General features: G+C 30.3%; 3 protein-coding genes across 6 annotated transcripts in view; 2 read left to right on the top strand and 1 right to left on the bottom strand.

The window, feature by feature from the left end:
- Positions 1 to 11,569, top strand: part of LOC115882212 (tumor necrosis factor alpha-induced protein 8-like protein) — a 29,559-nt gene extending 17,990 nt beyond the window's left edge. Inside the window, exons 1-5 of one of the 2 annotated variants that reach the window (XM_030900121.1) lie at positions 2,852 to 2,990; positions 5,582 to 5,662; positions 8,659 to 8,813; positions 9,580 to 9,724; positions 10,851 to 11,568. In XM_030900121.1, the coding sequence (XP_030755981.1) occupies positions 8,661 to 8,813; positions 9,580 to 9,724; positions 10,851 to 11,119 (567 nt within the window). In that variant the 5' untranslated portion in view covers positions 2,852 to 2,990; positions 5,582 to 5,662; positions 8,659 to 8,660 and the 3' untranslated portion in view covers positions 11,120 to 11,568. Of the gene's footprint in view, positions 1 to 2,844; positions 2,991 to 5,581; positions 5,663 to 8,658; positions 8,814 to 9,579; positions 9,725 to 10,850 lie in introns of those variants that run through there. The other variant, XM_030900120.1, reaches the window with a different exon arrangement.
- A 5,943-nt stretch (positions 11,570 to 17,512) lies between these two features.
- On the bottom strand, positions 17,513 to 19,285 carry LOC115882487 (torsin-1A-like). Of its 2 annotated transcripts, none has more exons than XM_030900563.1 (5): positions 18,995 to 19,285; positions 18,670 to 18,935; positions 18,072 to 18,474; positions 17,863 to 18,010; positions 17,513 to 17,789 (listed from the first exon to the last, which is right to left on the bottom strand). In XM_030900563.1, the coding sequence occupies exons 1-5, from the start codon at positions 19,161 to 19,163 to the stop codon at positions 17,648 to 17,650; spliced, it is 1,128 nt and encodes a 375-aa protein (XP_030756423.1). In that variant the 5' UTR covers positions 19,164 to 19,285; the 3' UTR covers positions 17,513 to 17,647. The 2 variants fall into 2 exon arrangements, with proteins under 2 accessions (XP_030756423.1, XP_030756424.1); XM_030900564.1 differs by having other exon boundaries at positions 17,514 to 17,789; positions 18,171 to 18,474.
- Positions 19,286 to 19,699: 414 nt separating this feature from the next.
- LOC115882329 (probable isocitrate dehydrogenase [NAD] subunit alpha, mitochondrial) lies at positions 19,700 to 24,165 on the top strand. Of its 2 annotated transcripts, none has more exons than XM_030900346.1 (7): positions 19,700 to 19,860; positions 20,220 to 20,440; positions 20,498 to 20,623; positions 20,804 to 21,019; positions 21,077 to 21,326; positions 23,159 to 23,321; positions 23,396 to 24,165. In XM_030900346.1, the coding sequence occupies exons 1-7, from the start codon at positions 19,834 to 19,836 to the stop codon at positions 23,467 to 23,469; spliced, it is 1,077 nt and encodes a 358-aa protein (XP_030756206.1). In that variant the 5' UTR covers positions 19,700 to 19,833; the 3' UTR covers positions 23,470 to 24,165. The 2 variants fall into 2 exon arrangements, with proteins under 2 accessions (XP_030756206.1, XP_030756205.1); XM_030900345.1 differs by lacking the exon at positions 19,700 to 19,860 and adding an exon at positions 19,899 to 20,053.
- The last annotated feature ends 85 nt before the right edge of the window (positions 24,166 to 24,250 follow it).

Below are 24,250 nucleotides of genomic sequence, written 5' to 3' on the forward strand. Positions count from 1 at the left end.
TTTTACCTTTGGAAAAAATCGAAATAAAAATGAAACTTCTACACCCTGTATCTCCGAAACTAAACATTTTAAGACGTACATACGAACTTTTTTTTATGCTGCCGAAGTTTCCGGAATACAGTTCGGACCACCCTGTATTTAAAAATATATTTTATATAACACTTCTTTGTAAGTTACTTATCGAAACATTCACACAGATATTTTAATACCGTATGATCGAAAAAAACGGCGCGGCGCCCAGTTGGCTTGGAAATGAACATCGATGATATTCCTTATTTAAATTTACATATAAAATGACAGCGATCTTCATTTTATAATTTTTTCAATATAGTACCCTACTCACTATTGCGCATGAGGGTAGAGCCACAGTTTAATTTAATATTCGGTGGTTGCATATTTTGACCACTTCTAACTCTAACAAAACTAATATTTAAAAATAAATAATATATTGATCTAGTTAAAATTAATTTATTATTTATTTTATATTCGAATAAAATTTGACGCATAAAACTAGGTATAGATATTCTTTAAAAAGTGAAATTCCTCATTAATGCACAACAATTTAAAGCCAAACAAAGAATGATTTAATTAACAGCATGTAATTTCTTACATCCTCCTTCTCTATTTCCTTTCTTTCGAGCTAATAATTCAGAATTACAAGAATATTAACGGCAGGAAGTGCAATTAACAAATAATATAATCATTCCTCGTTAGAAAATGTAAATTTTGTTCTGGCGACTGGTTTTGTAATAAAATCGTCAGCATTTATCGCCTATAGTTTACTACTGCAATCTTTTCTAAACGCGCTACTAAGACAGCTCTTTTAAGCTATTGACATAATAAATCTTTGTTATTTATCTCATTCGTCTAATGAGAAATAAAAAAAATCACTTCTTAGGTTAATAACGATAACAAAAAACACCCTTATGTTAATACTAAACAATTCCTTTACTTGCCTGTTTGTGTTCATCTTCTAAATCCCCTTTGATTTTCCTGCAAATAAATCACAGCTCTCACTAGATACTACCCCAAAGTGTTCAGAAAGGGTACAGCCATCTATTTCTAACTCATTATCACTGAGATTCGAACATAATTTTTAATATTATTCAAACGTTTTTGCCCAAAACCTACAAAAATTGGCCATTTTTGAGGATATGACATTTATTGAAATGGGCCAATTTCAATTGTTTCATTACATTGTCAGTTGAACTCCTTGATTTTACGATTTACGATTTGTTTCAATAAATAAGCGAAACGACTATTTTTATTATTTTTTTATTATTTCAGTTTTAGTAGTAAAAAATGCTATACAGGGTGCGGCAATAGTGCGTCGGGGATCTGTAGCTCCTAGAATAAAAAACTTGGGAATTTTGTTTAAGTGCATAGGTACCTAAATTATGTACGAGGATGTATTTCACGAAAATATTTTAACTTCTATAGGGTGGCTCAAAAAAGTGTAAGTGGATCGCGATGATTTTTTTTAAATGGAACACCCTGTATATTATTGTATTTTTGGCTTCCTTTCCGACCCCTTTATGTAAACCTAAGATATGAGTATAAATAAAAAATATATATTTTTTAGCCTTTCTTAAAAAATTATTAAAAATACATGAACTGTCCTGAAATAAAAATTATATTAGGTATTTACTTTACATGGTCTGTACTTACTTTGCTATAAATATGGCAATTGTAAATTATACAGGATGTTCAAAATTCTACGCCAAACTTTCTAATATATAAAATAATTTTTCTTCGGTTTTTTTTTTAAATGGAACATGGAACACCCTGTATATAATTTTTCAATAGATGGAGAACTAAAAAATGAACAATTTTTTTATTTACAATATTTCAAAATTTTTACCGGTTTCACAGATAATATGCGCGGTTTTATATTTTATTTGGTATTTTCCACAGTATATTTTTATCATAGCCACCCTTTAGCCACCCAATGATTTTTCTCTCGTATTTTATGGTTGAAAGAGCCATATGAAATAATACTGCGTGTATCTGGGAAACCATTAACAATTTTGAAATACTTTAAATACAAAAAATGTTCATTTTTTAACTCTCCATCTAATAAAAAAATAATATACAGGGTGTTCTATTAGGTAACCAATTTAAAAAACGACGAAAAAGTATTTTATATTTTAGAAAGTTTGGCGTAGAATTTTGAACACCCAGTATGATTTAAGCTTGCGATATTTATAGAAAAGTAAGTATACATATAGGCTATCTAAAGTAAATATCAGTTGTAATCAGTTTCTTCATGAAGGTTGAAAATTTTATATTTTTTATTTATTTATTAATGTCTTAATTACCGAAATGTATTTACTCATATCTTACGATTATGTAAAGTGATCTGAAAGGAAGCCAAAAATGCAATAATATACAGGGGGTTATATATAAAAGAAAAATAATCCCGATCTACTCACACTTTTTTGAGTCACCCTATAGAAGTTAAAATATTTTCTTGAAATACATTCTCGTACATACTTTAGGTTTACACTTAAACAAAATTCTCAAGTTTTTTATTCTAGGAGCTACAGATGCCCGACGCACTATTGCCAAACCCTCTGTAGATCGCCATCAGGATAATCGTTTTATAAGTAATCTTTACTTAGAAAAAATATATAAAACAAAATACATAACAATACAAAAGAATGTTAATAAGATTTAAGATAAAATTTAATAAAATATATACAAAACTAACCAATAATAGTTATAAATAAATAATATATTGGCGTTCTCGACACATGAATTTTGTAAAAAAAAAATCATTCGTATTTTTAAATGATGAGCAAATGATAAGTGATTTATTTAAGTAAATATTGATTTTTTTTTCAGATGTTATGCCGGAAAAGATCTAGTCACTGCCATTTTCCTACCATTAAATATACGAATTTTAGAAGATAAGAAGATGACGACCATTGTAGAGCTAGAGAGTTGGTTGATATACCAATGCATAGCTACAGAATGTTCCAACTGTCTTTGTAAGTATCTTATTAGCTTACTACTTAATGGACATTATCGTATATTATACTTGCTTGTAGTGCATACAAGATTTTATTTTTTACTTCATCATTATTTCACTATTTTTGGTTAATTTCTAATACAATGATAATACTGAATTTTTCTTTTTGTTGTTTATTCTATGTTTAACAACGAATACAACAAAGATATTTTCGTCAAACGTATTACAGGTATTACACATTTTAATATGGCAACACTGTCGCTTTCAGTTCCACACCGTCTTCGATATGCCTTCGTTGGCCGAATTCAAGAACAGTTAACCTAATAGGACTGCTCATTCAGCCAAAAGTGTCCGCCAGGTGCATGCGAAAACTACTCGCTTTGTGACGTCATTGTAGCCCTTGTCATGGTTATTAGTCCTTATCCGGCAACCAGTAATACACACACGGGCATTATTGGTTACCGAATGCAAAACGTTCATTATTTAGTTTATTTATTTAAACACCTTATATGTATGCAGTATAGAAAATTAACTGTATAAATCGTATTAGATACTCGGATAATGCATTTTTAAGAACAGCAGTTCCCAGCATCACCTTTTCAAAGCATTCTTTTTAGAGTACTTCCATATTTTGCTTTAAAATAATTAATAAACAAAATCGTGGGCACTTGGTATGCACTTTGTCACAATCCACAACACAAAATGAACGTATTTATACACTCTATAGCTCTAAAAGTTTTAAAGACACCTTTTTCACATTTAAAATTGACAAAATAATTAATACAAAATTTCTCAGCTGTTATTTTTATAAGTTTACCATAGGCAACTAATAATACACACTATCATGACAAGACCACGAAGACTTTGACAAGGGCTACAATGACGTCACAACTCTCAGCTGAAGCGCGGGAAGAGGCGAACGTACGTCTTATGAGGATGAGCAATCCTATTAGTTTACCGTTCTTGGGCCGAATTAGAGAAAATAATGATTTATGCGTTGGCCGCAGAAGTATTGGTGTCTCCACCGTACAGCATTTAAGACATAAGGGGAAATCAAATCAGTTTTGTCACAAATTCGCCCATTAAGGTGCGTTTCCACCAAAAAACATTGACAAGCAAACATTCGCAACTGTTTGTGAATGTTTGAAAACGTTTGCAAATGTTGGTTCGTTTCTATTTTTCTCTTTTTGAACAGGACAAGAATTCGCGAATTAACAGTGAGTTTGTGAACATTTGTCAACAATCCGGAATATTTGCACAAAATGGCTCCGCGAAAAACAGCTATTGTAAATGCCGCTGCTTTTATTATAATGTTGGTTGATTTCCATATTTCGGGTTTTAATCTATATAAATGGAAGATTCCATCCGCAACCTGGAATGGAAATCTTGCAATGGTCTAAGACACTCGAAGAAGTTTCTGAGGGCTTATGATCAAGAAAAATCACAGATCTTTCTGGGTCTGAGTAAGAACAATCTTCGGATTGTCACGGGGTTTTTAACAGGACACTGTCTCCTCAATGAACACCTCAGTAGATTGAAACTAAGAAGAAACGGCGAATGCAGATTCTGTGGGGAAGATGGGGAAACACCAGTACACCTCATCACTGAGTGCGCCGAGACGACAACCATTCGTGCCATGAATTTTGGTACGACTGATATTGGAGATGGAGAACTACCCTCTATAAAACCGTCCCAGATACTGGCTTTTGTCAAAGCCCTGGGACTGTATGATGAGTTATGATTCAAGAAAGGGGGACACAATGGATCTGTAAGGTCGAAGTGATTAACCCCCCTCCCACTCATTCTAAATTCTAAATTCTAAATTCTAAATCTATATAAATTAATCAATTTCAAGCACTTTTCATTATCCCACTCCATTTTTAATTTTCATCGACACAAAATGACAAGTTCAAATTCAAGTGGTCCCTGTTTAAAAAAAAAGTTTCTTTTAAACCTGTTTCCACAAAACGCGCACAAACAGCAAATCCCTTTGATGTACCGACATCGGCCGGAACATCGCCAATCGGTTTGCGACCGTTCGCGAACGTTTGCAAACATTCTAAATAACATCTCCACCGGACAAATAAATGTGTTTGCAAATATTGCTGATCATTCGCCAACATTTGCAAACATTATGCGCGCTTGGTTCAAACGCACCTTTAGGTTGCGTATCTTCCCAATTCTTTCAATCAACGATTATATTCTGTACTAGGTACCCTAATGTCCATGGGCGTTACAGTTTTTTTACCTACATATTTGGTATCCTAGTAATAATGTTCAGTGAGTGATGAAGTAAAAAATAAGTTATATTATTATTTATTTCATTAAATTCTTATACGTACATATTTATAAATTTAACTATTAAAAAAAACGTATTGTTTTTAAATGCCTTTGTTTTATTTTTTAGTAAATTATGTATATACAAGTACTATTATCACAAACCACAATTTTATAATCGTTTAAAATATCGTGGTTTCAATTAATTTATATTTATTTAATCTTAAAACCTTAATGTTATGTTTTTATCATTTGTTTAAACTGTTAGATATAGTTTATTACGCATTCCATAATAGTTTTTGTTTTTATTTTAATTTTTGTTTTATTTTATAGAGTTTTGTAAGGCTTATTTCCTATCATCCCGTTTTTTTTGGTTCTCTTTGTGATTCGCTGCCTTTAGAGAGTATCAACTAGGTAAGTTTTTCAAGAAATAATACACTTTTACTTTACTAACAATAATAAATAACGTTAATTACTAATTATCTCTTAACTAGAGCGTTAATTAAGTAGGATTGAATGTTACTGTAAAATAATAGCTTTTACTAACAGATGCAATAGTTTATAATTTGAAAGGAAGTGCAACAGAATGTCTATCAAGACTGTCATCCATATGTTCTCTTCAGGCATATTGTAATCATGCGAAAGAGGAAGTATATATAGCGAACTATAGATATTTTACGCCTACATTAACTTTTTCTGTCACAGTCGATTGACTTTTTCGCTCCATAAATCTGTTACTTACAATGTATATACAGGGTATTTCAAATATTAATTGTTCCAATCTTACCAATCTTTAGCCCACTGTCACACAGAAAGCAAGTAAAGCTTGACTTTCATGCATCCGTTATCCGACGATACGATGATACGATATTAGTTTTATTGGTTGATTTTAAAGACTTCGATTGGTTAGAAACGATTAACCAATCGAAGCCTTTAAATTGAAGCACAATTGAACCAATAAAATTAATATCGTATCGTCGGACAACGGATGCATGAAAATCAAGCTTAAAGCGTTTTAGAGTGTAAAAATATTAAAGGTTTTTTTTTATACAGGGTGTCCCAGAAATAAGTGCAAGTATTTTAAGGGGTAGTAGATCTGGCCAAAAGAAACATATTTTTTTGCCATTTTTAAAATAATTTGATAACAATCGAGTTATTTAACTTTTAAATTAAAAAAGAAATAATTAATTTTAAAATAAAATTTAAAGATTTTGGAAATTTGGAAATTTTGAAAATATGAAAATTTTTCAAAATGTTTTCTTTTTTTAAGTTTTGTCAGAGGTTTACTGTTTTGAGTAACATCTCCAAATGAATTGGAAAACCTAAAAATTCAATCAGCTAACCTGTTTAAATCTTGACTATACTGTTGAATAGCTGCTATAATTGTTTATTATTTATCTCTCGAAGCACTATAAACAACTTTCCCGAAACTGAACAAATGGCACTCAAAAGTTTTACAATATTTTCCGGAAATGTCAAGAAAAATATAAAATTTTCAATTTTTTTTTTCGTAAAAAACACCTCAAGGGCGTGTTTACGGGATTTCCTGTACTACCAGTTAAAATATTTGCACTTATTTCTGGGATGCTATCTATAATATTAAGAAGCTCTAAACGCTACACGCTTTTGTTCGGGCCACTTGCCACTTGTATGTTTGGTTTGATATTTATTTCTAGTCGTAAAAGACGCTTTAAACGCTTTACACGCTTAATCGTTATTATTATGATTAATCGTGTATGAATTTTGAAACTATAACAGTCATTGTTTATCTTTAAATTCTCTCTGTAGATTATGTATATTGTTAAGTCATTTAGTTCATATCAGCATACCATGTGAACTATACGAACAGTTGCGTAAAAAAATTACACATTATTTGTATTGTAATTTTTTTATCTTATCGTAGCTATTGCTATTGTTGGGATTAGTAATAATATTGTTGTAAAACAAGCTTACTTACTTAGGTATATTTGAATTCAGAGTAATAAAAAAGAATATGTTTAAAATTATCCTCTTTCTAAAATAGTAGGTACTTTTTTTAATAAAATTGTTAATAAATTACTTACAGCTAATTGATAATTATTATTAATTTTGTTAGAATAGATCGCTTAACTTGATTAAAAATGTTTCCTAATATTGCGATAGAGAATCTCCAATATAATTGTTAAGAGTTGTTCTTTTGTTTAGTTGAAAATAACTAAAAATAAATGTTAAAAAATAAGTGCAATGCGTTTTTCTACAATTACCAGTAATGCCGCTGGTATAATTCAAATTAGATAAGGTGGCAACACTGCAAGGCTTGCAGTTCCAGGAGAATAAACCTGCGGCACTAAAAAGTTTTTTAAAGGCTTCCCGGAAAATGTCATAAGAAATTAACTTTAAAAAAAACCTTAAGTCGTGTTTCTGGGGTCAAGATTTTCTACCAGTTAATATACCGTATGATCGAAAAAAACGACGTCCAGTTGGCTGGGAAATGACGATCGATGACATTTCCCATATAAAATGACAGCGATCTTCATTTCATAGCCATCGCTGACGTCGTTTTTTGTCGATCATACAGTACTTGTACTTAAGTAAGAGTCGCTCTGTATATTCTTAACTTGACCTTTAATTTGCTAAAATATAAAATAATTTGTTTCGATCAAGCTTGCTTAAATGTTTCTCCTACCATTTATTTTGATGCTTTTAAAGCTATTTGCCTTGCATACCTTAAAAGTATATTATTCATTTATACGTGCCTTGTATGGCGATTGACATTAGTATACCAGGTACGAAACAGAGACTAACATTATTAGTAATTACCACATTTTAAAACGCAAATTGTATTAAAAACGACAAAATAAGTTGACTGTTAAATTGATTATTATTTTTTTAGTTGTTATACCGATCACACGCCACACAGGTAACAATTTCTAAAACATCTTTCTAGGATTCATAATAGTCCAATGTTATTTAAGTCCGGACACAATGTCTTTCCGGATTTAGACACTTTGCGTGTCTTCTAAGGCTACCATGATGTCTTTTCTTTCTTTAATGCATACGATATAAAATTAATAATTTGACTATCCTCAGGCTTCTTCTTTATTGTATTTTATGGTATATACCTGACAGATGCATGGTATTTTACAGGATTCGTTCCGGTAAATCATTTAAGCTACCCAAGCTGTCCCACATACACTAAAGTTAAATACTGACTTGTTGATTAATATTAGTAAATATTATTTCATAGATAAGATAAGCTATAATTGAATAAATAATATTTTTAAAACTGACTAAATAAAACCTTTAAACCCATCTCGTCTCATTCATCCATTTTTATTTTGGTTATCGTTTTGGATTTGCATTATTCTTGGTCCTTTCGGGCTTTTCTTTTAGAAGACCCTTTAATCGGGTTAACGTTATTATCTTTTCAGTCATGACGGAAAGCACTTTCAAGGCCAGAGACATCGGATTGAGGGCTCAAAAGAAAATCCTGAGCCGCATGGCCGGGAAAAACATCGCCAAAGTTTTCATCGATGACGTCACCGCTTCCCTCCTGGATAACTTGTATCGATTAGCTAAACAATACGTAAGTTCGAATTTTTCCTCCGTAATAATCTAATTTATAAATACAGGAATTTCTTAAATAAATAAAAATGTTTTCGAGGGATGTTTTATACCAATTAAACTTATAGTTACGTAATCGAGGGCGCGATTTTTTTTAAATTCATTGTTGCCAACTAACTGGAACGGGCTGACACTTTAGTTTTGTATTAGGAGTTTTTGGTTTAAATAAATAGTGTATATTTTTTCCTTAAAAATGTTGACTACTAGAGCTTGCAATCGAATATTGTTCTTTTTAGAACCTCTTTTAGTCCGACGTTTACAAGATTGCTTAATAGCCGTAAAAAACTCATCGCAACTTTATTAGAATATTTTGAACGGGAAAGCGGTAGTAATGCCCCGTTATCTCCCTTAAGTGCTGTTACGAAGGTGAGTTTTGTTGATATAAATAATAACTGTTTATATATTTATAATTAATTTATTTTGTTTCCTAAAATATTTTGATTAAAAGAAAATATGTAAAAGTGGGCAACGCTGTGCCGGTCAAGCTTAATTATGTAACTAAAAGTTTATTTGATGTGAACTATAGGTAAAGAACTATGATTTTCCTGTTTTCTATTAAAAATATTGTTGACATTTTGAGAGCCGCTGATTTTTTCTGTTTCTAAATTAAATAGAATACCTATGTTGTCACGTTTACACGAAAGTATGATATTATTTAACTTTTCAAATCCAATCTAATCAACTGGTATTGCAAAATCTTTGTTATTACTTAGTTATTTTTGTTTTAGTCAAATAATAAGAAAGAGGCAGAAAAACTCATCAAAAACATCATTAAAATAGTCATAAAATTGGGAGTATTACACAAAAACAATTTGTTATCCGAGGAGGACTTAAAGCAAGCCGAAAAATTCAAAAACAAGTTTAGGATGGCAGGTAATGTATATTTTTGTATTACACTATATACAGGGTGGTCCGAATCGTATTCCGGAAACTTCGGTAGCATATTCTGCAGACGAAAATAAGTAAAAAACTTCGTATAAATGTATGTCCGAAAATGCTTAGTTTCGGAGATACAGGGTGTAGAAATTTCATATTTATTTCGATTTTTTCCAAATAATTTCTAGGTGACGTCAATATTTGGATGAAAATTGGTGTTTGGAGGTTTTTTGACATTAGAAATTTAATTTTGATGTCAGTATGTGTTTTAACTGTTTTGTTTAAGCTAAGAGTTGCAACTTTTCGTCCGTACCTGTATAAAAATACTGAATGAAAAAATATACATTTCCGTGATTTTTTACGTAAAAAATGTCTCTTGGTAAAAATCTCTACGAGCAACCGTTCTCAAGATATTTACAATGGAAAGAGTCAATATATGTCATTATTGACTAAAAATAAACATGTTGAGTAGGTAGTTATTTGACTCAAATGATTAATTTGGGAATTTTTTACTTTTTTAAATTAATCATAAATTTTTCTTCGAGAAAATAATGAGAAACAGTTTCTGTTGAACTTTTGGCACAAAAACATTTCAAATTTATGATTTCAGTCTAATAACTATTTAGTTAACACGTTTAATTTATGTCAATGATGAGAGGTATTGATAATTTCCAAGGGACTTTTTTTACGTAAAAAACCTCTACTGAATGTATATTTTTTTACTTAGTAGTTTTATACAGGTACGGACAAAAAGTTATTACTCTTGAAATCAGTTAAAATATATGTCGGTGGCGCCCCTTGGAAATAGGAGTCATATTATCATTAAAATCAAATTTCTCATGTCGAAAAACTCCCAGACACCAATTTTCATTTAAATATTGACGTTACTTCAGAAATTATTTGGAAAAAATCGAAATAAAAATGAAACTTCTACACCCTGTATCTGCGAAACTAAGCATTTTAAGACATACCTTTATACGAACTTTTTTACTTATGTTTATCTGTAGAATATGCTGCCGAAGTTTCTGGAATACAGTTCGGACCACCCTGTATATTGTATATACTATACTGTATTAACAACAAAATCTAGAATATTCTCAATTTTATTTTCTGTCTGTTACAGGCATGACGATCATATCCTTCTACGAAGTCGATTTCAGTTACGACAGAAACTACTTGGTGCAGGCGCTGGAAGAATCTCGAAAAACCCTCCAGTCGATCATCTCCAAACACTTAACGGACAAATCGATGGCCAGAGTGGACAGCGTCTTCTCGTTCTTCGGCAACGAATATTTTCTGGACGCTATCTTCAGGAGGGACAGCGACTATAGAGAAGCACTGGGCAGAGTGGTCAATGATTTAAACAAAGCCATCGAAAATGGCGATCTTTGAATAATATTCTCGATAGGTGGAGTTGAACGAGGTTTTTGGTGGTTTTTGTAAAACTATTGTTTCAGAAACTTATGTTGTGGGAGTAGAGAGAGACCAGGGAATAAATATATGGTCATTTGAGAAATGTATCATGCTAGTTATTGTATTTAAAACGGTATAAATTCAACCATCTAAAGAACAATCAAGATGAATTTAGATATATCACTGTTATACAGAGTGGTGGAATTATAGGAAATAGTTTTTTAGACCATATACCTGTGTAAGTAGGTTTATTTAAACTAAAATTTAAACTTATCTAGTGCTCTACAGAGGGTGTTCCATAATGAAAGTGTATCAAACTTGTGTCTTTTTTAATGGAGCACCCTATACCGGGTGCATCTCAAAAGTGGCTCACCCCTATAACTTTTTTATTTTTTCAGTTAAAAAAAACGAGATTTGGTATGTTAGTATATGACATAAATTAGGATTGATTGACGTATTCAATTGTGTTCGGTCACTTCCTGTTTCACCGGAAATGACTACAACTTTTGATTTTTAAATGGCACCCTCGGTATTTTTTTTACTTTATTCGATAGAAAATAACACTCTGAATACACTGACATATTATATGTCAGCTTTTGACATTTTCGCATATGGTTTATTTGAAATTATAACTTGCGGTTCGTTACGAAAATTTGACTCGAAATACCAAGTGTGCGGTATCAAATTATTGGAATAAAAATTTGAGATATGATTAAAAATACGATTTGAGCATTTTCTAACTGGCCAGAACAAGACACTAAAAGCATTACACGATCAAATCTATTTTTCCAAGGTTCCTTGATTAAGGATTAGTGTTTTTAACATAGTCATGGCACTCTAGATTGAATTTTAAAATACGATTTTTTATTAAGCGAGAATGTCAAAAGTTGACATCTGATATGTCATTCTATTCAAAATGTCATTTTCTATTGAATAAACAAAAAAATACCGAAGGTGCCATTTAAAAATCAAAAGTTGTAGTCATTTCCGGTGAAACAGGAAGCGACCAAAAACAATTGAATACGTCAATCAATCCTAATTTATGTCATATACTAACATACCAAATCTCGTTTTTTTATCTGAAAAAATAAAAAAGTTATAGGGGTGGGCCACTTTTGAGACACACGCGGTATACAGGGTGAGTCTTAAATAAGTGCAAATATTTTAGGGGTAGTATATTTCGACCCCAAAAACACGATTATGATTTTTTTTTAATTTTTTAGGAAAATTTGGAACTTTTTGAAAATAATTTTGGAATATTTTTTTTTAGTTTTACCCAGTTAAAACCCATAATTTTTTGATAATATTAATTTTTTTATAATATACTTGTTTTTTTTATATTTACATTGTAATGTTTTAATTTACATTGTAGTTATGTCTATGTTTAAGTGTCTGGTTTTCTTGCATGTATATGAGCCATACGATAAATAAATAAATAAATTTTGATAATATGGCAACATATAAGGCAGTAGAATTATATTTACAAGAAAGAAAACCCAGAAAAGATCCAGTGGTTCTTTAAATTTAAGCAAAAAATATATATTTTTTTTTGGAAATTTGCAATGTAAAATAACTCGGTTACTTTGGACTTTTATTTTTACTATTTGAAAAACGGTAAAGAGAAAATATGTTTCTTTTATCGAGATCTACCAGCCCTGAAAATATTTGCACTTATTTAAGACTCACCCTGTATAATGTGTACTTAAAATTTGTTCTTCATTTTCAGAAAATGTTGAATACCCATTTCAAAAACCTTACATATGTATATTCAACATAGTTTTTTTAACAAAACTGATTTTAATTTTCTTTCTAGAGTCGTAAAACCAATTATAATATAGGGTGTTCGGAAAAAGTAGTACCACTTTGAAATATAACTTTTTTGCGACACTTTGTAGGGTTCCAATTAATTTTAAAAATCGAGAATAGAACTTTCGTTGTCTTTGAGTGTATGTGTGTTACAAGAGGCACCACCCTGTATATATGCAACAATAACTAAAATGCTCTCTACAATTGACTTTTATTGGTCTCTCCCCTTAAATATTCTAATTGTTATTTATATTTAGGACGTAAATCCTTCAAATAGTTACACCTTGTGTAACTGAACTTATAAGTAATAAGAAAATGATTCCTTTTTAACAAAGAAGCCAAAGGTTTTAATTAAACAAAATATTAATGAAAGTTTTTTAATTAATGCCTAGAGCATGTACTGAATTATTACACTTTTGGATGATACGAGTATATATCATTAATTATAAATGAAGAATAATAATTTTATTAATATAAAATTAATTAAACCAAACAATCGTTATTTAAGGTTTTTTGGCCTCATTTACATTATTACTTTTTTTTATTAAGAGTATTTTTATTTTAGATTATTTACCTACATTTTTTTAAGCGACTATTTTGCCTTCTTTGTTAAAATTACGTCAAGCAAATACCAAATATCTCTCATAAAGCTATATACATTTTGTGATTTTTTTGTTTAAAGAAACTCTTTATTAATGACGAATTTATTTTGATAAAGTGTATTGTTTTTATGTGCTAGTCCAAGCCATGCGCTATAGGGTGTATAAGGAAAATACTAACTGCATTTTAGTGTATAATAAAGTTAGGATGATTTCGTAAAAGATTGTTGAAATATTCCATTTTAAAATGATACTGTACTATTAATAGTACAATACAACACACACTCTACATTTTCAGAGATAAATATTGCCTTGAAAATCGATGCTAACTCTAACGTCGTTTTTTTTGCGACAAATATATCTATTCATAATATATATCGAAATTAAAGAATATATTGGTAACATATATTACCAAAATTTACTGTATATACTGTTTGTAAAAATACAGACAATATAAACTTAAGTGCTTGAAAGAATTTACTTAGACCATTAAAAAAAGACCATACATAACATATCTTGCCTGAATTTCTTGTCCATTACTTTACTAAAAATCTCAACAAATAGAAACTAATATTTCTTTTTAATAATTGTCACTATATACTCAATGAATTGTTATGTGTTTTAGTAATGAAAATCAGTAGTGTAATTTACTGTAAAAAATGGCAGTGTTTTGTCAAACAATAGTGTGATTAGCAATAATAATGTGACTCCTGGTGTGTTTTACAGTTGTCTAAGAATATATCACAATAATATAAAAGATTTAGTTATGTTGAAAGAGTTGTCCTGCATATGCCCTAAAATAATCTTACCAAAATCAGTAATTATTGAATAAGTATACCTTGAAATCGAAAAAAAAACGGCTTTACACTGGCCCAAGGTCATTATGACGACGTTTTTTATATACCCAGGAAAACTCTAGGACATATCTTTCGTTACTGTAAGAAAAAGACAATGTATTTTTGCACTATATAAAATTAGAATCAAAACGTAACCAGTTTAAAACAAAGCCGATTTCGACCGGACAACCGTTGGTCATGGTTGACAGATAAATAATGATTTAAACGTCAGTTGTTAACAGAAGTGTCTAGCCCTAGCAGTCAACTTTTAAGCTTGACCAATCAGGTTGGTTAGCGTGGTTATTTGAAGTGTGTTAATTCATTTGTGTTTGTCAAAAACTCTAACGTGATTGGTCGGGCCTAATAGTTGCCTGCTAGGGCTAGACACAAGTGTTGTTAACCAATCGGGAGACAACTGACATTTAAAGCATTGTTTATCTGTCAACCATAACCAACGGTTGTTCCCTCGAAATTGGCTAAAGTTTTACTTTTGAAAAATGTGTAAGAAAAAAATATTTTTTTAAATAACAATTTATTAGCAAAAATACTGGAAAATTTTCAATTACTATGCAGTCAAAAAGTACTTTGTTCTGTGCTTTAAAAAAGCTTGTGAACACTATAGTATGCATATTTATGAAAAAATTACACTTTCTTAGATTTAAGATTAATTTGAGTAGTGCAAACACTCTTGCTCTTGAATAAACGTTCATTTTCTCAGCATATAGGTATGTAACAATTCCAAAAAGTATTATGTTCGCCATGACATTGTTTAAAGTATTATTATATTTTTGTATAATTAATTAGTAAACACAATTATTTAATATTGTTTTTTTTAATAAAATTTTAATTCATAGATTGAATTCCTTTTTTGGTTTATTGTTTACATATTGTGTAAAATTAATGTGGCGAAAAATTCGAGAGGTACTTTAAAAAAGGTTTTTAAATCTAATTATGAAACAAAAAGATATATTGTATGCCAGTTAACTCTTGAATTTTTTCGTGACTAAGAAATTTACACCCTGTATATTCTCACTTTTATAATGTGAATTATTGAATGATATTAGTGTACGCTATGCTTAGCCTCTTCAGTAAATTTATGTGAATATTATTTTATTTTTAGTAACAGAAATATGGATATTAATTTATTTATTTAAATCATAATAAATGTTATAAAAAAACAATGCATTCTTATTTTATAAAAAAATTTAATAAATATCTACAAAAATTAAGTATGTTACATTACAAAGCTGATGACAATTAATTAATTATATATGAAAATAATTTATGTAAAGTCAATATAACAAAAAAATAAAAAGTATATTTTACTCAGGCTTAGGGTATAGTGATGTCCATGTATAAAGCAATATTTTCTGTACCGGGTGGCCAATTAAGAATGGATGCCGGCTGAATCTCAGAAACTGCTTATCGTATAACTTTGGGAAAAAAATTCTAATAAGTAAATCGACCAAGAGAAATCGCTGGAAATTATTTTCAAGTTCGAAAAATGTCCGCTAGGGGGCGTTTCGCTGATAGCCAATCAGAAAACAGGGTTTTTCTCAAAAATATGCAGGTGAACAGGTATTTTAAATATTACTATTGTAATCATCGAGAAGTTTGTAATTTTTTTCATATAGAGTGTTTTGCTCTATCTCATAAAATAAAGTGGTGGGGGAAGGTTAAACTTGCTTTTATTAAAATAAGGATAACTCTGGTTTAGGTTAACCGATTTAAACAAACTAGAGCTCGTTTAAAAGAGCTTTTCGTCCTTAATGATCTCCAGTGTAAATTTTGTTTCCATCATTTTTTTCGTGGTAGCTAGAGGGCGCTGTTTGACATCATAACGGATATTGCGCTTTTGCATAAAAAAATTAAATAGGAGGCTATATTTCTGTTTACGCAGTTAAATAGAGCACAAAATTTCCAAAATATCAGCGCAAACTGCAATTTTTTATCTTGTCTCTAACCGGAGATATTAAGAGAACAAATTATGTTAGGCTGCCGCTTAGAATTATATAGTCTAAAAATTATAGTAGTAGGCTAGGAAACAAATATCAAAACGTTTAAGTTCTGTTTTCATGCATCCGAATTTCGGGCGTTTTCTTAAAAAAGATGATGTCAGAAGTTTTTAAACGTGTTTATGTAACATTATCGTCCATCCACATCATTTTTACGAATTTCTTGGTTAATTATACGTAGGTAGTTCTCAGATTAAAATGTCCGAAAGTCGGACAATCAATAATTTTATTAAAATTTCTAGGAATGTTGTGCCGCCATATTGCTTTTAACAGAAAACGGCCAAATTTCGTATGGCCGAAAACTAGGGGTTTATGTCAGTTGTGTCGCATATTTTGCTATGAATGTGTGGGGCTTCTTGGATACCACTTACTTTAGTAGATAGAGACGCTGGAGCGGCATATATCCATCGCTAGCTAGGTCATCGGATTCAATATGCCTGGGTTTTAATTTATGGGGTCGAATCAAGAACGAACATGGATAAATAACAATTAAATGGTATTAAAATGAAATGAAAATATATCTTTTGATATTTTGACGTAACCAATTTACCTCTTTTAGTTTCCTAGTCTACTACTATAATTTTTAAACTATATAATCCTAAGCGGCAGCCTAACATAATTTATTCTCTTAATATCTCAGGTTAGAGACAAGATAGAAAATTGCAGTTTGCGCTGATATTTTGGAAATTTTGTGCTCTATTTAACTGTGTAGAGAAATATATCCTCATATTTAATTTTTTTATGCAAACGCGCAATATCTGTTGTGATGTCAAACAGCGCCCTCTAGCTACCACGAAAAAATTTATACTGCAGATCATTAAGGAAGAAAAGCTCTTTTAAACGAGCCCTAGCTTGTTTCAATCGGTTAACCTAAACCAGAGTTATCCTTATTTTAATAAAAGCAAGTTTAACCTTCCCCCACTACTTTATTTTATGAGATAGAGCAAAACACTCTATATAAAAAAAATACAAATTTCTCGATGATTACAATAGCAATATTTAAAATCACCTGCATATTTTTGAGAAAAACCCTGTTTGCTGATTGGCTACTAGCGAAACGCCCCCTAGCGGACATTTTTCGAACTTGAAAATAATTTCCAGCGATTTCTCTTGGTCGATTTACTTATAAGATTTTTTTCCCCAAAGCTATACGATAAGTAGTTACTGAGATACAGCCAGCGTCCATTCTTAATTGGCCACCCGGTACATCTAACATTGAATTTGTTCAAATTTATACATACACAAGAAAAATTAGAGTTCATCCCTGCCAGTGAAGTATTGTTTGTAATATTTCGCGACTAGAAGGGCCACTTTTTGACCTATCCTTTTGCAACCTGTTTTCGAAAATGTTTTGGAACTATCAGGACCCCATTCTATGTATTGCATAATTTGTCTAAAAATATTTTTATTAGGTTATAAATACTCCCAAATTAAATAAATTTTTTATATAATCTTGACAAACTTACTCTATATGCTCCTTTCTAGGATTCGTAACACTTTTTAATCTGAATTCCTCTCTAATACATGATCGAATATGCCTCTCTTCAAGTGGTAAAAATGGTATATAATGATCTATGAGATTGTTTTTTATGGTATCACTATGATGAAATCCACCTAGAAATAAAACCAACCTGATTTAACAATGAAAACAAAATATCAATGATTAACTCCATACCAAGTGTTGAAATAAATTGGTAAAATGATCCGATAAAGGAAAAATAATATACTTTCTTTGCAATATTAATAAAATAACTGTTTTCCTTATTTAACCAACCTTCCTCGTTGAATATTCCTTTCTTTATAAGCCATTCGAAATCGGTAAGTGACAATTGTTCTCGACTCTTGCCCTCGGACATGTGTAGATCGTAATAATGTTCATTAATCAAATCGGCTCCTGTGTTAGAAAGGAAAATAAAAACCGACTGGGAATAGTCAATACCATCTACATTATCTCTGTAATCTATGACTGGCTTAATAGCGTTAAGCACTTCAGGCACAATTTTGTCCACTTCGTCAAATATAAAAAGTTGTTGTGGACAATCCGACATATTACCTTTCAGCCAGCTATAAAGATCACTCTAAAATTACATAGAAATAGTAGAAACAATGGCTCAACTTTCATTTAGCTGAAATCAGTTATGCAAGAAATATTTGTTTTTAGTATTTGGAGGTATTTTAAAATAGAATTTTACCTAAAATTCTTTTTGGAAATACTTTGAAAAATTATTTTTTTTAAGTGATTTTAGTTAAAAACATAACACTTTATTACATACTTTATATTCATGGACTTTACTTCTCTCAGAAAAATGCATCCTTCCAATAAAATGGTGGACATATTTACTTTTACTACCAGCCTTATATATACTTTCTGCAATAAATTTGCTAACAAAATTTTTTCCTGTCCCAGTCATGCCATGGAAGCTCAATGTTAAAGCTTTGGTTGGTGGATAATATGGGTTGAAATGGGCTGACAGAGCATCAACTGCTTCATTTAATAATGGCTGTCCATATACTCTATCGGTTAGATTTTTGACAAGTCCTATAAGAAATATATTTTTGAATAAATTACATAGTTAGCAGGAATTTTTTACTACTTACTGACTCTATTGTACTTGATCCAATTATCGTTACAGCATTCTTTAAACTTACAATACAAATTCAGATCCTCAAGTTTTGTTGGCCATTCTATCTTAAATCCTCCTATGTTAAAACAATTATTAAATTTAACATAACTCAGAAAAAATATCACAAGATTCCTAAATAACATGGTTAATATTAGCTTAATTCTATATTTTGAACTTATTTACGTTATATTTTTCATTTAAAATTTGATTCTTGTTTATGATAAATATTCAAAAAATCAAAGAAGTTTGGTGGTTATAAATGACATGAAATGACATTAAATTAATGGGTTAGGATGACAAAATCTTCTTTTCAATTTCACAACTTTGAAATTACTTTGGCATAATTACACCACGGATGGGAATTTTATTGTAGTTAGGTTTTGAGGTCACAGCTGCCAGGGGTATCCGGTCAAAATTATACTATAGTGTTCACTATCGGGTTTTTTATAAAGAAATAGATAAAAACAGTTAACATGGACAAAGTAATAACAAATCTATGGTAATAATACCTAGGATTGGTTTGTTTACATTTTGCTTTATTAATTTTTACGCGTAAAACTATTGTATAAATTAAGAGTTTTCTACATGTCCATCCTTGAATTTATTTAATACATAGTTCTCAAAATACTTGATCTATGGAACAATTTTGAAGCTTCTGTGGTTCTCCAAAAAAAGTAGTTTTGATAGAACCTAAGAACTAAAAATATTCTTTTAAGTTCTTTTTTTGAGTTAAGAAATTGTCCTTTGTGACATTCGCGGGGGTGTTAATTTCAAGAAGGGGTTATTTTTAGCTAAAATATTAATTGATTTAGAATGGCCTCCAGATTTTTCAAAAACCTCGTAAGTATTCTGTTATATTATCCCATTTACGTGCTCAGTCTTCGATTGTCACTCCATAAAAATCACTGCCGAACCGAAAATTTTTAAAATGTCCAGTTTTTTTAAAGGGAAAGCTTTGAGGGACGTCCTAAATACCTTTTTAAAAATTTTCGGTAATAATCCTGAAACTAACTCGTCGCAAAGCATTAAAATAGTAAGTGTTATATAACTTTGACATCCATACATAATACAGGTTAAGTCACATGCCAAAAGGAGCGGGATTATAAAACATATTTTAATTAATAAAAAATAAACGTTATTAACTTGCTATTAAGGTGTTTTTAATTATTGATAAGGCTTATGCAAATTTACACTCACAGGTTGCTTCTAAACCACTTGGAACAAGGCTTTATAGCGGCGAAGCAAAAAAATGTACTTTAATTCCTGGTGATGGCATTGGCCCCGAAATTTCAGCTGCTGTTCAAAAGATTTTTGCTGCTGCCAATGTTCCCATCGAATGGGAATCAGTGGACGTCACCCCAGTCAGAGGGCCCGACGGGAAATTTGGAATTCCCCAAGCCGCAATTGACTCAGTTAATAGGTAAGGGAATCCTTCTCTAACATCCAAATGAAACAGACTAGAACTATATTATTTTAGGAACAAAATTGGTTTAAAAGGACCCCTTATGACACCTGTTGGTAAAGGGCATAGATCTCTCAATTTAGCTCTAAGAAAGGAATTTAATTTATATGCTAATGTAAGACCTTGCCGAAGTTTAGAAGGGTAAGTCTTTATTTAATTGATTTTTATTTTGAATTGGGTAAACATTTGCAGAAAAGTTCTTTGCTATTATAAAAGTGTTCTCCACTAGAGGGTGTACATAGAAAAAATTTATTATTAAAAGCAAAACTTCATTTTGTAAACTGTTACCTTAACTTGTAGTAATTTTGAATTTATTTGAAGTTACAAAACATTGTATGATGATGTTGACGTGGTCACAATAAGAGAAAACACAGAAGGTGAATACTCAGGTATTGAACATGAAATTGTCGATGGTGTTGTACAAAGTATTAAGTTGATTACCGAAGAAGCATCTATGCGAGTCGCCGAATTTGCTTTCCAATATGCCATAGAAAATAAAAGGAAGAAAGTTACAGCTGTACACAAGGCTAACATTATGTATGTACCAGGTTTTTTTTTTAATTTTCATGTTAACTGTCATTTTTTTATACCTAGGCGTATGTCTGATGGTCTCTTTTTGCGGTGCTGTCGTGAAATGGCCAAAAAATACCCTGATGTCAAGTTTGAGGAGAAATACTTGGATACCGTGTGCTTAAATATGGTGCAAGATCCATCCTTGTATGATGTTTTAGTAATGCCAAATTTGTACGGTGATATTTTGTCTGATATGTGTGCTGGATTAGTGGGTGGATTAGGTTTAACTCCCTCTGGAAATATTGGCCTTAATGGAGCATTGTTTGAATCAGTAAGTTTTATTTTTTTATCTTTACACTATCTATCTTTACGTGACTTTGAAATGAAAATATTTAATCCAATTAGGGAATATTTGCTTAAATGATAAAAGTCTAGCCAATTAATTTTGCTTGAGATAATATTTTTGTTAAATCACAACAGACACAGAGTGACTCAGTTTTTGGAAAAGTTCCATATCAGGTTTTTTATTTGCTATATTCAGTCCATTCTTTTTTTTTATAAAATATGCAGATAATAGTAGCCCAAATAAATAAAATATTTTCCTGTAAATAAGTGCAAATATTTTTAGGGGCTATATAGGGTCCGGCAATAGTGCGTCGGGCACCTGTAGCTCCTAGAATAAAAAACGTGGGAATTTTGTTTAAGTGCAAACCTAAAGTATGTACTAGGATGTATTTCAGGAAAATATTTTAACTTTTATAGGGTGGCTCAAAAAAGTGTGAGTGGATCGGGATGATTTTTTTTTAAATGGAACACCCTGTATATTATTGCATTTTTGGCTTCCTTTCAGATCACTTTACATAATCTTAAGACATGAGTAAATATATTTCGATAATTTCAGAGATATTGATATTAATAAGTAAATAAAAATTATATATTTTTCAGCCTTTCTTAAAAAAAATTATTAATAATACAAGAACTGTCCTGAAATCAAAACTATATTATATATTTACTTTAGATGGTCTGTACTTACTTTGCTATAAATATGGAAATCGTAAATCATACAGGATGTTCAAAATTCTACGCCAAATTTTCTAAAATATAAAATGATTTTTCTTTGTTTTTTTAAATGGGACCCTGTATATTATTTTTTCAATAGATGGAGAACGTATCTGAAAAACGGCAAAGAGAAAATATGTTTCTTTTATTCAGATCTACCACCCTTTAAATTATTTGCACTTATTTAAGACTCCCTCTGTATATTCCTCATACAGAAGCGACAAGGGTGATTTTTTCGTGTACCAAATTTTAAATGAGTTTAGTTGTAATATTTTTATGCAATAATTTTAATGATACTGGTTGTTAAATTTTGATTGTAATGTAAAAAACTACTTTTTTACGTGTAACAAAAAATTTGAATGAGTAAAGGTGGTTCCTCACGAGGGCGGAAAACGAAATTTCGCTTAAATTTCTTACGTTACACTTTGCGTTAGTTTGTTCCATACTGATAACTGTTTTTTTTTTAACTTTTTAGCGATTGATTTTTGCGGGAATGGGATAGGCAGTGTATGTTAAAAAGAGAACTTGAATTGGGTGGGAATTGTTTTCTTTTGAATTGAGTAGAAGATTTTCTAAGATAATTAATATATTTTGTAGGGTCGTTTAAACACATTTCAGTTATTAAATTATAGAAATACCCTGTTCTTTCCTCTGTAAATATAATTTGGCTTAACCAAATTTGACCTTTTATTCTTTCGTTGTCGAGACAATACAACAAATGCAAAATCGTACGCCAGTAATAATAAGATTGATAAGAATGTATATTATCATTTCGCTATGAGACAAATGAGAGGGAAAAAGTCTTGAAAAAGTAATAAACAAAATTAAAATAGGCTACAAAATTTGATATAACCTTTTTTCGTTCAATCTCTACAAGATTCCCGGTTCCCGGTCTTGGCGGTCAAATTTTGGAAGTTCTTTTAACGCCGCGAAATTAATTTGACACTTAGTTCCACAATTCCGCGCTCGTGAGGCTTAAAGGCACCACCTTAAAGCTTGATTAAAAACGCTGATCTTTTTTTATTAATATATTTATATTTTGTCTTGAGTTTTCTTTGCAGAGTTTTTTTTTTGGAATCTGTATAAAATTTTGTTTTGTAATAGGTCCATGGTACAGCACCTGACATTGCAGGACAAGATAAGGCAAACCCAACTGCTCTCCTATTATCAGCAGTCATGATGCTGAGACACATGCAATTGAACAGTTATGCCGATGTTATAGAAAGATCGTGTTTTGAAACAATTAAAGAAGCAAAATATTTAACAGGTGGGCATTTTTTATTTTATTTTTACATTTGATTTTAACTTTTTTACTATTTTCTATCATCTGTTTTCTTTTAGGTGACTTGGGTGGCAAGGCTAAGTGTTCTGAATTTACGAATGAAATTTGTGACAAAATCTCAAGAACTTCATAATTTCAGCTAAGATAGGAACAAAAGATAAATTTTGATTATCGATTAAAAAAATTAGCAAATGAAAATAGTTAATATTCTTTGGCGGTTTTTTTAAACTTTATTTTTTTAATTAAGTATTTTCTATTCTGGTCATTTTACATAAGTATCATGTGAGATAACAATAAATAAGGGACAGAACGTTGTCAGTATAAAAATCATAAGTTTACAAACTGTCAAAGAATATAAATAATATTTGAAAAGCCAAAAATTGAATTAGAAATATTTTATTTATTTTTTATCGCCAAGTGTAAACCATAGATATACTCTCTCATACATCTCTAGTGACAGTTATCCTTAATACCTAAAACAAAATGTATATTTTTATCTCTTATTTATTCAAAATATTTCTCAAAAATTGTTTATTATAATTCATATTTATTTTAGACAATTTACAAATTAATGCTTTTTAATGTTTGATCGATATATTTGTTAAGCAAACATATACATATTTAAATTAATGTAAATATTTATTTCTTAGTAACTCAGACAAGAATTCACTGGAACAACATTTGTGTCATAATCCAAATTTTTTTCAGTATTGTAACAAATGCTCATCGAATTATTTGGATTTTTTTTGTTGTGATTTATTTCTGTGTTGTTTTTATGTTAAAACTTAATTTATGTTTGTAATAAACAGGTTATCTAATCCTACATAGAAAAATATTTTTTTATTATTAATATCCTGTTCTTAAGCATAGTCTGTCTTATTTAACACTTATTAGAGGACTTATTTCGTATGTAT

Source organism: Sitophilus oryzae, unplaced genomic scaffold, assembly GCF_002938485.1.
Source record: "Sitophilus oryzae breed Bouriz unplaced genomic scaffold, Soryzae_2.0 scaffold_177_pilon_pilon, whole genome shotgun sequence".
NCBI lineage: Eukaryota > Metazoa > Arthropoda > Insecta > Coleoptera > Curculionidae > Sitophilus > Sitophilus oryzae.

Excerpts from the sequence above, each read along its gene's own strand:
- LOC115882487 (XM_030900563.1), bottom strand. The coding sequence starts at position 19,163 with ATGTTATTTAGGAATCTTGTGATATTTTTTCTGAGTTATGTTAAATTT. Across the intron at positions 18,011-18,071 it reads CCAATTTATTTCAACACTTG|GTGGATTTCATCATAGTGAT; the intron begins GTATGGAGTTAA and ends TTTTATTTCTAG. Across the intron at positions 17,790-17,862 it reads CCTAGAAAGGAGCATATAGA|ACAAATTATGCAATACATAG; the intron begins GTAAGTTTGTCA and ends AAATATTTTTAG.
- LOC115882329 (XM_030900345.1), top strand. The coding sequence starts at position 19,949 with ATGTCCAGTTTTTTTAAAGGGAAAGCTTTGAGGGACGTCCTAAATACC. Across the intron at positions 20,441-20,497 it reads GCAATTGACTCAGTTAATAG|GAACAAAATTGGTTTAAAAG; the intron begins GTAAGGGAATCC and ends ATATTATTTTAG. Across the intron at positions 21,020-21,076 it reads GTACACAAGGCTAACATTAT|GCGTATGTCTGATGGTCTCT; the intron begins GTATGTACCAGG and ends TTTTATACCTAG.